We start from the raw sequence: 15,265 nt of genomic DNA on the forward strand, positions 1-15,265 counted from the left end.
GCAGTTGATAGCTTTTGTGCTTGATTTATAAGAAAATTAATCATCTGGCAAAATCCTTTTACGTCAGCGGCCGATGGTCCGAAATAAAAAATGATAACCGAAAATAACACCACAATAAAACAAAACTACACCTCGACGTTTAATTAAAGCACCCAGTGCGGTTATGATCCTTTGTTCTTGTTGCTCCGTCTCCATTCGATACGAAAGAGGAGAAACTACGTGTTTTATCCACGAGAAGTAATACGAGGAAAAGGTAGTTAGAAGATAGGTTCAAAGAATAACACGTTCCTGCCCGTAGGAAATGCGAGGAAAAGATTCCTCTGTTCTGTCTCGACTCGTATCGCGTTACCAATCATTTCTACAAATGAACAAGAAATACATAAAGTTAGAAAAGGAGGACGTAACGCCTAGATTGCATAATTTCTTTTCAGAAACTTTGGTTTTTGTTTTGAAAAATGGATATTTGCCATAGGATATCGATTCGATTTACGGATAAACGGATTCGAGAAAGTAGGAACATCAGAGGACTGATGGTGGAAGGTAGGTACGAATGCAAAGAATCTGGGTTCGATTTCCGGTGGCGACGGTCCCTATTTTTCACCAATTCCTACATATACGATTACCTCTGCGAGAAACGATAGGAGAACACTTCCGGTACTCGCCAGCAGAAGGACGTCTACGATCATTCGTTGGGCAGAAAGGGAATTTACTGGTGTAATAAAAGTCCTGTATTTTAGGCGGAAATCTAATAAGGAGTCTTTTCGAAGAGTTCGCAAGCAGTTTTTTTCCTTTCTTCTCCTTTCCATTTTTTCATAATTTATTTTTACTATAACGTTACGACGCGACGCCCGAATATTCCTTTGGCTCTCGTAACTTTCTTCTGCTTCTTCTGCCTCTTTGAACTTTCTCCTCACGTGCATCTCTTATACCACGAAAGATGAAATATGCCCGATACCCCAGAGCTTTCGACGTCGAACTCGATCGCCAACATCCTGCGCCTTACAACATCGAAGGCTACTCGAACAGACAAACTTGGAAAACCACGTTTGATCCGTTCAATTATTCGCTCCATAGATGTTTCGTGTGTAAAGTATTCCTTTGGAAATCGTTCGTGTCCAAGAACGTAGGACGGTTGTTTGATTTAAACGCCATCTCGCAAGCTGTTTTGTTTTTAAATCTGCTGCTTCACGGCGTTGACTACTCTCGGAATTTTCATGGAAAATATATCGAGAGGTTGACATTTTTCATATTCTAGTTCAGATTTCATATCCTTTTTCATTTTTTATACGGTATCATTGAAATGCACAGCTGTATCCTGGATTTTATATTTTTCAATTTTCGTATACTGGATTTTGAAAATTCAAGTATAATAAAAATCTGACGACTTTTTCTATCGTAACTATCAGTTTCACAATAAGAGTGTGATTAGTTTGCACAAGAGTATGGTGTTACAGCAATTAAAAGCATCGTAGGTTCAAGCACAATCTACATGATTATCAATAGGGTTTGATTACAAAGTGGCTATACACTGGCATACCGAAGACCTACACAGATTGAATGTTAATTCGTGATCCATGAATTATGCATTATCTATCACCTATGTAACCCGCGGTGGCGTTCGTGTAAAATTCAAATCAACGATCACCGGTCAAAATAAAAGCGATCAAATTGAAATCCTGTCGGAGAATCGTATCAACTGAACTGTAACAGCAAAATGTTTTCGCGGTGAATGTTAAACACAGAGTGCAATCTATCGTTGCTACAGAACTTTCAAAACTACGACAAATAGCAGAGGTAGACCTCTAAACCATCACGCGTTTCCCAATCCATGTCTGCCAGGAATAATTACACTGCGTTTACAACAGCACGTCGAAATCGAGGGAAATAAATGGTGTTTGCCGGATGAGAAAATTGTTGAGTCAACAACTTCCTCGGTAACACGATTGTTAACGAAGTTACAAATTTTAACCCTTCGCAATCGTAATATCTTCAAGCGTCGATGACACACTGTTTACAATACTGTTTCGTTACTTTTCAACGGGGTATCGTTGCCAAAGCCGTGGGCACGTTCGCGAAATAGCTTGGCAAGTGGTAACGTTTCTCGAGAATGACAACGTTCACGGAAACAGGCGTGACCGAACCGATACGAGAACGGTACGTAAAAGATTCGGCGAGTTCACCGAGCTATGAACCAACGAAAGCAACGTCGTTCTCTGTTGAATGGAGCCTGAAGAGACTCCAGGGTTCGCCACTTGCACCTCGAGAGCTTTGCTTGTCTCTAGAACTCTCGAGCACTCGGTTAACAGACAGTAATTCTACGGTAATAGAATGTTTTTTTTTTTTTTAGAACCGTACACCTAACACAAGGTTGCTCGCAATGAGAGAACACGCTAAGAGGCGCGACGATTTCGAAAGAAGAACTTTATGGGAATAAAAGAAGTGACACCCATTTAGTCATTTGTTTAAAGAGAAACTCTTGACTGTCTCTCGATAATAGATATGAATTGTACAAACAATTTAATCCTGGATTTCAGTATTTCAGACTTTCCAGCCAAGTACGAAATCACTCGAAACCCTCAGGCTAAGAGTCTATTCAACTCTGCTCACGAAACGTGGCTACTTCGTGTACAGATTTCGAGAAGGGAACATATCATCAGTCGCTTTATTATCTCTCCAGTTATGATTTCTAATCGGTAGCTTCTCTTTGTTAGTGGATCGTGTTCGTTCACTGTGAAAGTGTCTACTTTAAAAGGTCTTATATGAAAATTATACCGAAAGTGTATAAAAGCTATTAACAATTTTTTTGGTAATCCTCTTTGCTGTGAGTTTAATTACTTCAGTTGGCTAACTTTCTTCTGAAAAGTTTCTGTAAGATCACGTGTAATGTCTTGGATGAAGTTACTGTTTCTAAAGAACTCTGAGATCTTCCCTTCTCGTTAAATGATCCTTCGTTTTCTTATTCTCTACAATTACTTTCCTCCACGTCGCCTATATTATTGACCTTAACTACTTTACTAAAGAACACCTGATTCACTTGCTATTGTTCTGTTTCATACACGATATTTTTCCGGGATGTTTATCTCCAACATTTTCCTGATATTTATTTTTAATGCAGGATTTACAAAAGGGCCATCATTTTATTGATTTTGCTGTCATTTTAAAGTGCAAAATACCAAATAAAAATATGTCCTGTAGTAAATATTTAGCTTTGAAACGCTTGATCGAATTTCGCGAACAATTTACAGAGTGCCTTAGAAGGTTCTAAAATCCGTGCAGGCATCTCCCTTCACCCTTGTTCTGATTAAGATTTATTATATACGTTCATCGAAAACAACGTAGATTACTTTGAACGCAACCTCGTTTGAAATCACAGAAAATAGTATTTAAATTATCAACAGTACGCAAAAGTGTTGTGACTAAAAAGATGAAAGAAGTTTAAACAATTCTGCGCTAATCTACCGGGACGGTAAATAGACAAACAGCCAATACGAAGACAAAGGAATAGCAATAAGATATACGAAAAGCAAAAGAAAAGCTTTGTAAAAAAACGTGACTGGTTTACTTCAGTTTATCCGGCACTGAGGCTTTCCCCTCTGAGATTCAGTTTGCGAACTTATTTATCTCTTTGGAGAAATCTAACCGAATCTTCCCAAGAGAGAATTCCACTAGGTGTGATAAAGGGAATTCGCGAGATGCTTGTGGACGCGGTTTCTGTTAAAGGAATCGACATTACTCCCCGAGAAATTTCTTCTTTCCGAACAAATGTCTTTCTTTCAGACAGTCTTCGGTCTGAAATAAATTTAGCTTCCATCTTGCACGTATTTCGTTAAATTGGTAATAGAATAAAAACGAAATAGATAATTATCACCGAATATTTCGAAGCTGAGAAATATTCTCAAGTAGTAACAGTCCGTCATTGGTCAGACGTGCGAACGAAAAAGGTAATTCGCTTGAACCCAGAGCAACGTTACAAATTATCCCGAATACTTTTAAAATAATCATTCCATTTAACAGAAATAAATTTCACAGAATCGTCATTAATTGATTCGTTTCTAGGAAGCCGGGCTTTAAAAGGCGTTCGTACAAGCAACGAATCGCTTCATCATTATCACCGGGGGTGGTGCTCGAACGACGAGAAGGTTTCACGGCTCGCAAAACGGCGTTCGAATGCGCGAGTAAAAGCGGCGTTGAATTTCAAGGATCCTCCTATCTTAATCGTCACCGAAGACTACTTTTAATCGTAGTCGAAAGGAAGACGACGAGGGAGAGAAAACCGCCTAAAGCGTTTCCTCTCGTCACACGTTTCACGCTTGCACACGATTTCGCAAATGCGCTTTAGAAACGCGATTCGCGATAAGGTGAGCAAGAATTGGATGGCTTTCGAAATAGCCGATTTCGTTGAAAAATTGGATCTCCCTTAATGGAGTCTACCCATTAGGAGGAATAAGAAAAAAAAAAAAATAGATGACGACAGGAAAGATGAGATCCATCATGGACGACAACGCGATAAAGGCGCGAGCTTATCTGCAATTTAATCGTGATGTGTTTCCCGTTATCCAGACAAGCAGCTCGTTAATACGTACAATTCTTTGGAACGATTTTATGAAACGAGCTTTTATCGCGAATCGTTAATTCGTCGCATTATCGGATACATTTTGTATACCCTGCATATTTTAACGCGTCATAATTGCATTACAGACTGAATAATTTACTATGACTATTACCAACGTTCAATCGCGATTTACTCGAATTCTATTCATACTTCGACGCATAGATTTGTATACGAACGAAGTGCCGTCAACGAGTCGCTGTTTTGCCGGTAAAGTACCAACGCTTGCCAATTACCTCGACAAAAAGTTCTAAAGAAAGTTACCGTGAAAACGACGAACGAAGGGTGGCAACGACGAAATAAAAAGAGGGTCGAATACATTTTTTCGCACATTTGTACGTCGACGCGGGAAGAAGTTTCCCTTATTCTGGACACGAATTTCTAAGAAAGGGCAACATGAATTTTTTATAAAGCGCGAAATTCGTATGCCTCGCGTGTAAGTTTCCGCCGAGAGGAAATTCTCCTGACATCGCGTGGCGAAACGTCGAGCAAAGTGGTAGCTTAAGTTTCGTTACACGTGTGACCACTGGGAGACCTTTTTCCTCTCCGGAACCACGTAAAAATTACAAAGTTTCGAGGATCCAATAGAGCCTAACCACGTCGATCTTTCTCCTTGTATCATACGATCGACCTATGGATAATTAAATTTCAATTTAAGAACTCTGTTTTCTAACAATTAATTTTTATGCGAAATTTGTGATGTGAGCAATTAATAGATCACAATATGTTTAATAATGTATATAATGGTATACTGTACTAAGCTGTTTCTACTGCGTTGATTTACTTAACAAATATTCTCAAGTAGTAAGAGTCTACCATTAGTCAGACATAAGAAGAAAATTCACTCCAAGCCTAAAATTATTCAAGTTTCTCTTTTATTCAGCTTTGAATGTTGGAGAGCGATGCAGGAGGACTAAAGAAAGACGTTTATTCGATGAATCATACCTTAAGCTCCTATGGAGAATGCTTAGTTTACGAAGATGCATGGCTTCGAAGGCAGTGAATTATGATATTTGCATTCGCTGGTGGTTGTTACGCGGCTCAAGTTATGTATACCCGAACATCTTGCTCCGATTACTTTGTGTGTATAAATGTGTCTACTTTGGACTCATACCAGAACGCCAGGTTTTACCATCCAACGAACAGGGTGGCCGATAAAATATGGACACGCCGTAACGTTTGAACGGTAACCAAGTGGTGCTGAGACTGCACCCTCAGGATTTTAAACGATTCGCGTCTCATAAATTGCTCTTCGACCCTCCTATACCATTTTTTCCCTCTCCTTCAGTCTCTTACTTAATTCGATCGGTTCTGGTCAAATTTTATTTCAAAGCACAAAAGCTCGGTAAATCAAAGAATACTTTATGCAAGACACGTAAAATGTTAGTAGTACAGATTTTTCTGAAATTACCCTTCCGAAAGGGTTGAATTTTGTATCAATCTCAAAAAAGTTTCCCATCGATAACGATGTCCTTTTATCGACTCTGGCCAGATGTTCGTCGTCTTCTTTCCATTTCCCTGGTTTTTCGAACACGACCGAGTTTTTCTCGTTGAAAATTTAAAAGATAGCATCGTTTCGAGCTGGCAAAAGCGCTTTCAAATTTCCTTCGTCGGAAAACCGAACGTCGATTTCATTTCATTCCAAGCAGTCCCATTATTTTTCTGACTGGTGCTACACTTTTTACCCGATCGCTTCTTTTTTCCTCGGTTTTTCGTTTGCCCGCAGCATCGACTACTCCTTTCCTCGCGATCCTTTGGATCTTTCTTTGCCGCACAAGTTCGAAGGGAAACCGGTGCTTTCATTCGACAAGAGGTATTCGGATCCCTTCGACGTTGCATCAGTGTCGCCATTTTCACGTAACTTTCGTATACCGTTTCAGCCGGCAGTTGAGGTCGTCTCGGAATCTTTGAATGAAATCCTCGAGACTCGAGGCGAGGTCCGTTACTAAAGCCCCTCCAGTCCTTCCATCGATCCACACTCCAGATTACGTAGAAGTATCTACCTCAAGAGGTTCGTGAAACAGACGAAATACGGCAACGGAAAGGAGATAGGGACGGATCGGTGGAAACGAGATGCTCCGAAAGCGGAACGAGACTGGGGAATTGGGGCCTTGAAAAAGCGGTTACAAAGCAGCCAAGATGAGCGGAAAATGCGATATACATCATGTTCCTCAAGCACATCCTTCAAGATTGTAGAAGGAACAAAAAATACCCTCGAAAGTATCGCAGGCATCGAATTATCGCTGTATTTTGAATCGCGTAATTAGAGATCTCCTAAAACTGAAAATTACTACCGAGACTGCTGAGGTATCGTAGTCCTTAGGGTGCAATTCATCCAACGGTATAATTCTCCTTGAAACGAATGCAAAATTGCAACGTTCACGGTTCTCGTGTCTGTCTTTAATCTCGGCATTGCTACTAGTTTCAATGTCTGGCAACGCAACGTGAATCTCACGCAACACGGTTAATCGAGGATTGTACGAAGGAATAAAATATTTACGCGGCGTTTCGGTGCCAAGATTCGGAGCAGCGCGAAGACGGCGAGGATTCGACGTACATTGTCATTTCTTCTTCTTTTTTCGTCGCTCCGCTGGCATGCGCGCCGTTCGTGTCGCGCACAGATTAAACCCCGAGAAAACCGGAAAAGAAGAACGGCCGAGGAGGATGCTGAAAAGAAAGGACTCTAGGTCGCCACATTCTTTGTCCCAGCCAATCGCAGTGTATGACGAATGTCGCGAGCACGTAATTTCCATCTTCCTGGCGCTCGACCAACTTCTCGCCGGTGAAAAACCTCCGTAATAAGAAGAAAAGGCACCGCTTAGAAAAGCTAAATTCTTCGGGATGTGCTGCTCTTTTAAATTTTATCTCCTTTATATAAAGAATAGTATTCGAGGATTTTTAAACGAATCCAATAAGAATGATAAAATCTTTTTTAAATTTCATCTTGATCATCAATGACCCAGGCAGCAGTGAACGTGTCGGTACAGCAAAGATATGATGTGGGCAATTATTGTTACTTTTCATTCTGGATTTGGATTGTGCGGATCAAGTGTATCGGATACTTTATCCGCTTGCCCTTTGTGCCCGCCACAAAGGACTCAGACAACAATAGGGCGGACTATTCGCGTCAGTTTCACGCACATGCCTGTGACGTTTCAAAGAAGGAAACTTTCGATTCTCCGCGGACGTAATCATGTGACTTTTACGAAGTATCCGCGATTATATCTTTCAGGGGATCACGATTCACCGCAACTACACTTTTCACGACAAAGAGCTCGTTTCATTTTTTTCTTTGCCTCGAAGACAATGACATCGACTTAAAAAACGAATAGCTTCGATAAAGTGGCAAAGTATCAGAAAGCAATCCAATGTTACGATAAAATACTAATTCTTTCTCCCTTTTTTACAAAGCTATAAATTAGTCAAGTACTATTGGAAAGGATTAAAAGAGAAGATCAGCAAGATTTTTTAACGTAGATAAGGGAAAAAATATTTGTCGAATATGATATTTCTTGTCGATCCCACCTTATTCGTCTCCGACAATCCTACAGGCGAAGGGACTAGCGTGGCACACAAGCTGCAGTCTGCAGTGCTGCCAAGCGAGAAAAGATTCATGGAGGCCATTATTCACAAACGATTTAGCGCCGGAATAATGAATACAGCGATCTATATGGCTACCAGCGCAGTTGGGAAGGGGTTGGGGCTGACACCGAAGCTGCAGTAAATGCGACCAAGTTGAGAATACAGCAGTTGCAAAGTCTTTTCCAACAATCTACCATGAATGCTCGAGAAGCTGACAATAAACTTCTCTTCAACAGAAACCAGAAGGTTTCCATTAATATTAGCTATACGAGAAAGCATCGGTTAAATTCCTAACTACAATTAAATGAAAATCTGATCCTTCATATTTACGACGTTCTACAATCTTTCAGTTAATAATCGCAATTATTTATACACCGATGGAAGAATAGATCAACGTCTCCGAGAAATAATGAATCTTTCGATCGTAGCATTGTTTCCAAGACAACGCAGCAAAATCCTCGAAGAGGAATCCTTGCCGTCAGTTGTTTTCTGTTTTTCTCCATTCCGGATCTCAAGTTTTATACGAGCAGAAAGAGAGACAGGGAGAAATCGTATCGATTTTAGCCGTTCGAACAGGACAAGGTAATCCATAAAATTTCACCGAACACAACTGTACGCTCGCGGAGTCCAACGTAGGATTTGTCCCTACCGAGTCAAGCGTATAGCATAAATCAGCGCACGCCATTGTACAGGCACGAGTTTCCAGGTGGACCCGGTGAATGCACCCAGCCAAATACTTTATCCCTCTGAATTAGCATAGATTTTAGGTATCACCGCTACGGGAAGGCGTAATCGCTGAAAACGTTTATCTGCGAACTTGATTCTGAATACCTAAACGTCCATTTAAGCGACAACCTACGTATATCACCGGCTGCATTAACCGGTAGAACATCATGAACCGTGTGTGTAGCGTAAAATGTAAATATCACGCTCGTATTTCGACGTCAGAACTCTTTTCACAGGTGATATTCATCTAAATGAAAGGAATTAATTAGAGTCGCGAGAGAGAGGTTCCAATTGAACGCGCTTGGTTATGTAGGAGGGAATTCATAATCTTTTTTTTTTTTTTTTTCGTTGCGCTTTGTAACTTGATTACAGAAAAGTAGACGGAAAATAATAAAATTCTGAGCACAATGTAGGAGTGAATTTTCAAATTCGCGATGAATTCGTACTCGTACGTTCGAACGATATCGCTGTAATAAATTCACGCATTACACTTTTACAGTTCTATCAAATATGTCCATTATCGAGGCAATGGCCATCGCGCCCACAGGTGCTTTTTCATTTGATTTATAATTTTCACAATTCTGATCAATACGTTCGACCGATCGTCGCATTGTTCTCGCTCCCTGTTCTTCCTGATTCATGGTCGAACGACAGAAATGATATATTGCCCTGGTTAACGATCAAATTGTTAAAATTCGACGGACAGAATGGTTGGTGAAAAATCATCAAACTCTTCTTTCTTTTTTTAATATTCCAAACTTTAAATCGCTGAATCTGAATTACACTTGAACTTTGCAATCTCTCGTTCTACTTCGTCTACCCAGCTTTCAAGAAGACTTCTAAATCGAGAATATCCAAGAGCTAGGTAGGCACGATAGAGAAAGCAAAGGGATATTTAAAGGCTCGATAAGATGAAATCGATTTTCTGTCGATAGTTAGACAGCCAGACGTCTCCCGAAAACGTTCTCCTCTTGCTCATAAATGAATCAGCTTACACTCTGATCGTAAGTCAGAAATAAAAACGAGCAGGGTCATAAAGCACCGAATAGTCGATGGAAGAAAACCACGCAACGTTATCACTCACGATTTCTACGGGGAAATATCGAGGAAACGGAGAGAATTATTCGGATATCAAACGAATCGATTCGACGTGAAAATATAAATCAAGTAAATTCAACGAAACCGAGACCGTCAGATTACTGCATCGGGATATTGATAAAAGTACTAAAACTACATTCAATGGTAGATAAATAAATGAATAAATTTCGCCGTCGAGTTGATTGGACAAAATCAATCATTCTCTCTAAATAAATAGGGGACACCAAGTATTCTTGGGAATTAGTTGAAGAGATAAGAACGATAAGGTAATAAATTCATGAAAAGTTTATGGGAAAAGTTTAACGATGAAAGAGTACGCGCCATGGGAAAAGGTCACGCAAGTTGACGAGAAAAGAAACAAAAAGAAGCAGAAACCTCGTAGGAGCATAGATGGGTGAGATGCGGCGTGGCATCGCTTCGCTCCGACAATGACGTATACGAACTGTGCCACGGTGGCCAGAACCTAAATTGTTTCCAAGTAAATAGTGCACTGGTGCCTCGTGGCCAGCAAATTGCATCCACGGCAGTTTACGATGATATTCTCACTTCGTTACAATCTACCCTTTAGTTTCGTCAACAATTTCTTCACAATCGTGAAATTTTATTCCAATTAAAAAAAAAAAAAAAAGAAAAAAAATTATACAAGTTAAATTCTTTTTCTCCTCCTTTCCCATTAGTCATCTAAATGAAATCGAAAGAAACATTGGGATGGAACATTAAGAGATAAACGAGTGAATTAAACTCTTGAGAATTTCCTGAATAATTAATCTATTACCAGGAAACGGGAATACAGCGATTCACAGTCGAAACTAACGTAACCAGAATTACTGTAACCCACGAATGAACCGTGAACCCACAGCTGCTTTCGTAGTATCACCTTTGAGGGTGAAATAGTAGCAAACAGAGCCTCTGGAAACGGTGCAACTAAATAGGTGTATTGTCACGAGACGGTTGAGCACAAAGCAAAAGGACCACCCACGGGGCCAACGCTGACATGACAACCGAGAGACACTCGGAGCCACAAATTAATTCGACGATTCTGCGTGGGCGAAATTAACCACCTCTAAAGAGTCGCTATATAGTGTATTTCATTTCCAGAATTGTCCGATAACGTAACGAAGATTTTAACCATCGAATAAGAAATTTCGAAGATCAGAATAAAAAGGAATTTAATTCTTTGACGATCTAATAAAATTACGAACTGCTAGATACTAGCAAAACTTTTTTATCAGCCGAGGGTTAAAGGTAATCACGAGACGTTCGACGGTGTTACCTGCTCTCATGGATGTACTGTTTCCTGGAAGATACTGTTTAAGTAGTTTGCTGTAATTACGTAGGATATTATACTAGAATAATTGTTTAACAGCAACGAAGTGACATCGCCTCGGTCGTGACGTTATAATAAAGTTACAGACTTATTTGCGCTTCGATGACTTTGCAACAGCGACGACCACAACATTATATGAGAAACTTCGAGCTCGTAAATTCGCTTCACTTGCTAAACTCGTCGTTATTTGTTTCCTTTGTCGCGTTACTTTGAAAAATGTCTGTATCCTTCATTAACATTCCCGCGATGGATAAAATAAACGCGACAGAATTTCCCGATTACGGCAAGAAAATAAATCAACGAGATTATCAAAGTTACACTTTTCTTTTGTACGTTTAATTATTCGATTATATTTCATTTCTACCGTTGGTCATCAGCGACCCTCGGAACAGTCAAGGTGTTAACCGAGCACACTTTTTGTGCACCGTTTCACCCTTAAGGTTCATAATCTGTAGCTTTGTTCGAGGGTGTTTTTTTTTGCTTTAGCTGGTTTGTTCGCGGTTAAGCTATTCCCTACAAGCTCCGAGACTGTAAAAACATTCTCTAGCCCCTTGACTCGACTAAATAATCGTCTCATTAATCAGTGTGTACACTGGGGAACGCGGTTACCAGTCGTCCTTGTTGTCATCAGTTAAAAGATATCCGACTTTTTCACCATTTTTACAAGCTGCTCCATGAATTAACAGGGAAATCTCGTGATTCCGGCTAAGAGCCGAAATATTGCAACTAATAAAACGTCGATTTAAATCTGTAACATGGAATTTAGCCAAGTCAGAAGGGACCATTTTTGGCAGAATTATTGGAGCTCATCCAGATTAACTATTTCACCATACTCGTTGGCTCGATTCGAAACTCTCAAATCCCCGATGTACCTAATTCTCTTCTTCGTTATACGTATATGCATCAAAGATTACATTAAATTGATGTTTACAACGGGATACAGGTTCGAGTGTTTCTTTGACCGTTCGTACCGCGAAGTGGATGTTCATTAATTACCGGTGAACTTGGCGCAGCGAAAATGGAAAAATTTTCGTCCGAAGAAGATAACGGCGGTTCTTGTTTACGACGTTCGTAAGTGGGAAAAGGGATGAATATTCATGAAAACGAGAGCTGCACATCAAGGGAACACCAATTGCGGCACCGTACAAGCCGTTTCGCGACTGCACACGTGTATTTAACTTAACGAGCCGGTGCACCCGGCAATTTCTACGTCTACAACTCTATTTCCCGCAAATTAACTTCGTCGAATCGAAATGACGTCCTCGAACTACCGGATCGCATAAATTAAAGCGTCGAATAACATTTTAAATACGTATTTATATTGAAGTAGCAGTATCAAAGGTAAGCACTTCGTTGAAAATTTCATCACGAAGATTTGAATGTTTACAAATTCTGAGATTACGTTCGAAAGGCAATTTCAAGCCGAATCGTAGTAAAGTTTGTGTGAAAATACGAAGGAAATTCGTCGATTCTTTGAGCAAATACGAAAAGGGAAGCTGACTTGGCAAATCATCGCTCTTCGAACGACACACTGTTCCAGGAAGATTGTGAAATAAGATCCATGGCACCGGTTGTTATCACCACTACAGGAAAAGGAAATGTAACGAAAGAAATTGGAAGCGTTTCGCGTGACGTTTTCTAGTTTCCTTTCTACGACCTTATTCGTTCCTATAACCGTGCTGGATATCTTGCAGTTTCCCTTGTCACACATCTCAGTTCCCATGCTTGTTTCTACTTCTACAATTCCCTATATTGGAACTATTTCCCTTCTGATCTTTCTAATTTACCAGCGTTACTTGCTATCATTTGTAACTCGTGAAGATAAAAAATGTTAATAGTATTAATAATCTAAGTAACAAATTAAAATCTACGATTCGCCGTAATTTTAAACCGCAAACTATTTTTTATTCAACGAAAGCGGTGCCTTCGACAGGCGCCGCAAGCACCGAACTTGCTAAAAAAAAAAAGAAAAGAGCAACAAAGCGAATGCAATCAAAGTGAGTGCACTATACCAACGCATTCCAGATTTGTTGCGTAGCCTGCAAGAGGAAGTGCAAAGCCGCAGGATGCGACTGCAGTCAAATTTAATAGCACCATTCCTCACATGAACCTATCGTTCCAATCGTTGTGCCGCGAACACGAACAAACGTGCACAACACACGTACAAATACAAAGGAAGATCGCATATGTATGCGTTTACTGCAATGGAGAGCAATGCGGCTTGACCGGTTACCAACGTTTCCGGCGTGCTTTTCTTTACTGGTCAAACAATGCGATCGCTTCCAAGAATTATTTTTCTTATACATTTACCCTCGAACGAATATTTGCAACATTTCCAACGTGAAAAGTGTTCATAAAACGTATGCTTTCGCGTACGAACACTTTCGCAAATGGATCCGTTAGATAACGCGTTTCTTTGCTTTTTTTTTTTTTTTAAACTAAACAAACGAATGATATTTCTCCTACCTGCGAGCTTTCGTGCAGGACGAGGCGCAAAATCTGTGATGATATCAGTGTTGTCGCACCCGAAAAACTGGTCGAACTCACCTGTAACAGAGAGACAATTGATTAGTATTTTCATTGATTATTTTGTAACAAAATGCACGGGACAAAGGTAGTTGAAGCGTTTGATCAATGTCTGGAGGAAGAGAAAAAGAGTTGAATTTTGAGCCGGTTTCAGGGATTAATACCGGCTAATACAAGTGTGAAACTACGTTCGTCAGAGTCACTCGGTAAAATTGGCTCGTTTGCCTGAAAACTATCGCAATATTTCACGCGGGTGGATTAAACGCATTGCCGTAGCTGGTGTTTCAGTAGTACGAGTCTGTATATAGCGCGACGCGAAGCTTCCCTGTGAACAATTAGTGGTTTTATCGCCTCGAAACGTGATATAACCGCATCCCTGCACCTCTCGCCTCCTACCACCGCTGTTCTGATCTCTAAGCAAGATCCATCAACGTGGAAACACGGGAAAATTAGTGAAACTTTCGTAGTTAAGCTTGCGAATCTTGTATACAAAAGAGTTTGACCGTCGAACGATCGTAAACAAAAGTAGAATTCTTCTTCTTCTTAGTCTAGCAACGAGGATAATTCGATAATTCTTATCTCGGAAAGCGGATTTGTACGGAAGTTAAAAAACTGTTATCAGTTTCTAATGAGCAAACTTTCCGAGGAAGCATGAGGAAATTAAGATGGAATTTAGCAACATAGGTTATTGCAATACCGCGGATACAAAGGGAGCAAGGAACAACTTTATTCCTGACCTATTTTCAACGTTTATGAGGTTGCACCGAGTGAATCCATCGAACACTGGCGTCAAAGGAGAACGACGTTATATCCGGACGAGAGGTAATGAGATCCCTTCTCTCGATTTTTCTGGGAATGAACGACTGGAGACCGGGATAGATATCCTGGCCAACCGCCTCGTTTTATCTTTGATTACGTTCGTATCTACTTTCTTTTTCTCTTTGCCGTAGTAAATGTAAAATCAAAATCAATTTTGTCAGCGAACCTGAGAATCTGAAGGTAATAGCTGGAAAAGAATTTACGATAGTGTACTTGAAACAGAATGGACTGTAAAATATCTTTTATGACATGAGAACTGAAAGATATTAGATTATAAAGGAAGATATATAGCTGAGATCTTGTCGTTCTTGAAAAGGTTGAATGGCACAGTAGAAATAACCGTGTATAGCCCGACATACACTTAAAATACTAGACTTTATAAAATAAATATGTAAGAGTAAAAGCATAATTGAAAAGTGATACACTTTTCTTGAGATTAGGGTTTACGGTTGACCTACATTCGATTATTACCAAGCTAGACGGTACGAATTTATTCTCTACCTTACCTGTACGATAGAAGGCAAACTAATTAGGTCTGGTCTTACAATTTCCTCGAAAATTGTTCCTCGAAGATGGAA

At 40.0% G+C, this 15,265-nt stretch overlaps 1 protein-coding gene across 17 annotated transcripts in view; it reads right to left on the reverse strand.

Annotated features, from left to right (window-relative positions):
- Positions 1–15,265, reverse strand: part of LOC117607241 (discs large 1) — a 371,089-nt gene that overhangs the window by 343,532 nt on the left and 12,292 nt on the right. For 14 of the 17 annotated variants that reach the window (XM_076692125.1, XM_076692133.1, XM_076692131.1 and 11 more), the window contains exon 2: positions 13,809–13,889. The exons of the other annotated variants lie outside the window; for them this stretch is intronic. In XM_076692125.1, coding sequence (XP_076548240.1) covers positions 13,809–13,889 — 81 coding nt within the window. The remainder of the gene's footprint in view (positions 1–13,808; positions 13,890–15,265) is intronic. 17 annotated transcript variants of the gene reach the window in all.

Source organism: Osmia lignaria, chromosome 14, assembly GCF_051020975.1.
Source record: "Osmia lignaria lignaria isolate PbOS001 chromosome 14, iyOsmLign1, whole genome shotgun sequence".
Taxonomy (NCBI): domain Eukaryota; kingdom Metazoa; phylum Arthropoda; class Insecta; order Hymenoptera; family Megachilidae; genus Osmia; species Osmia lignaria.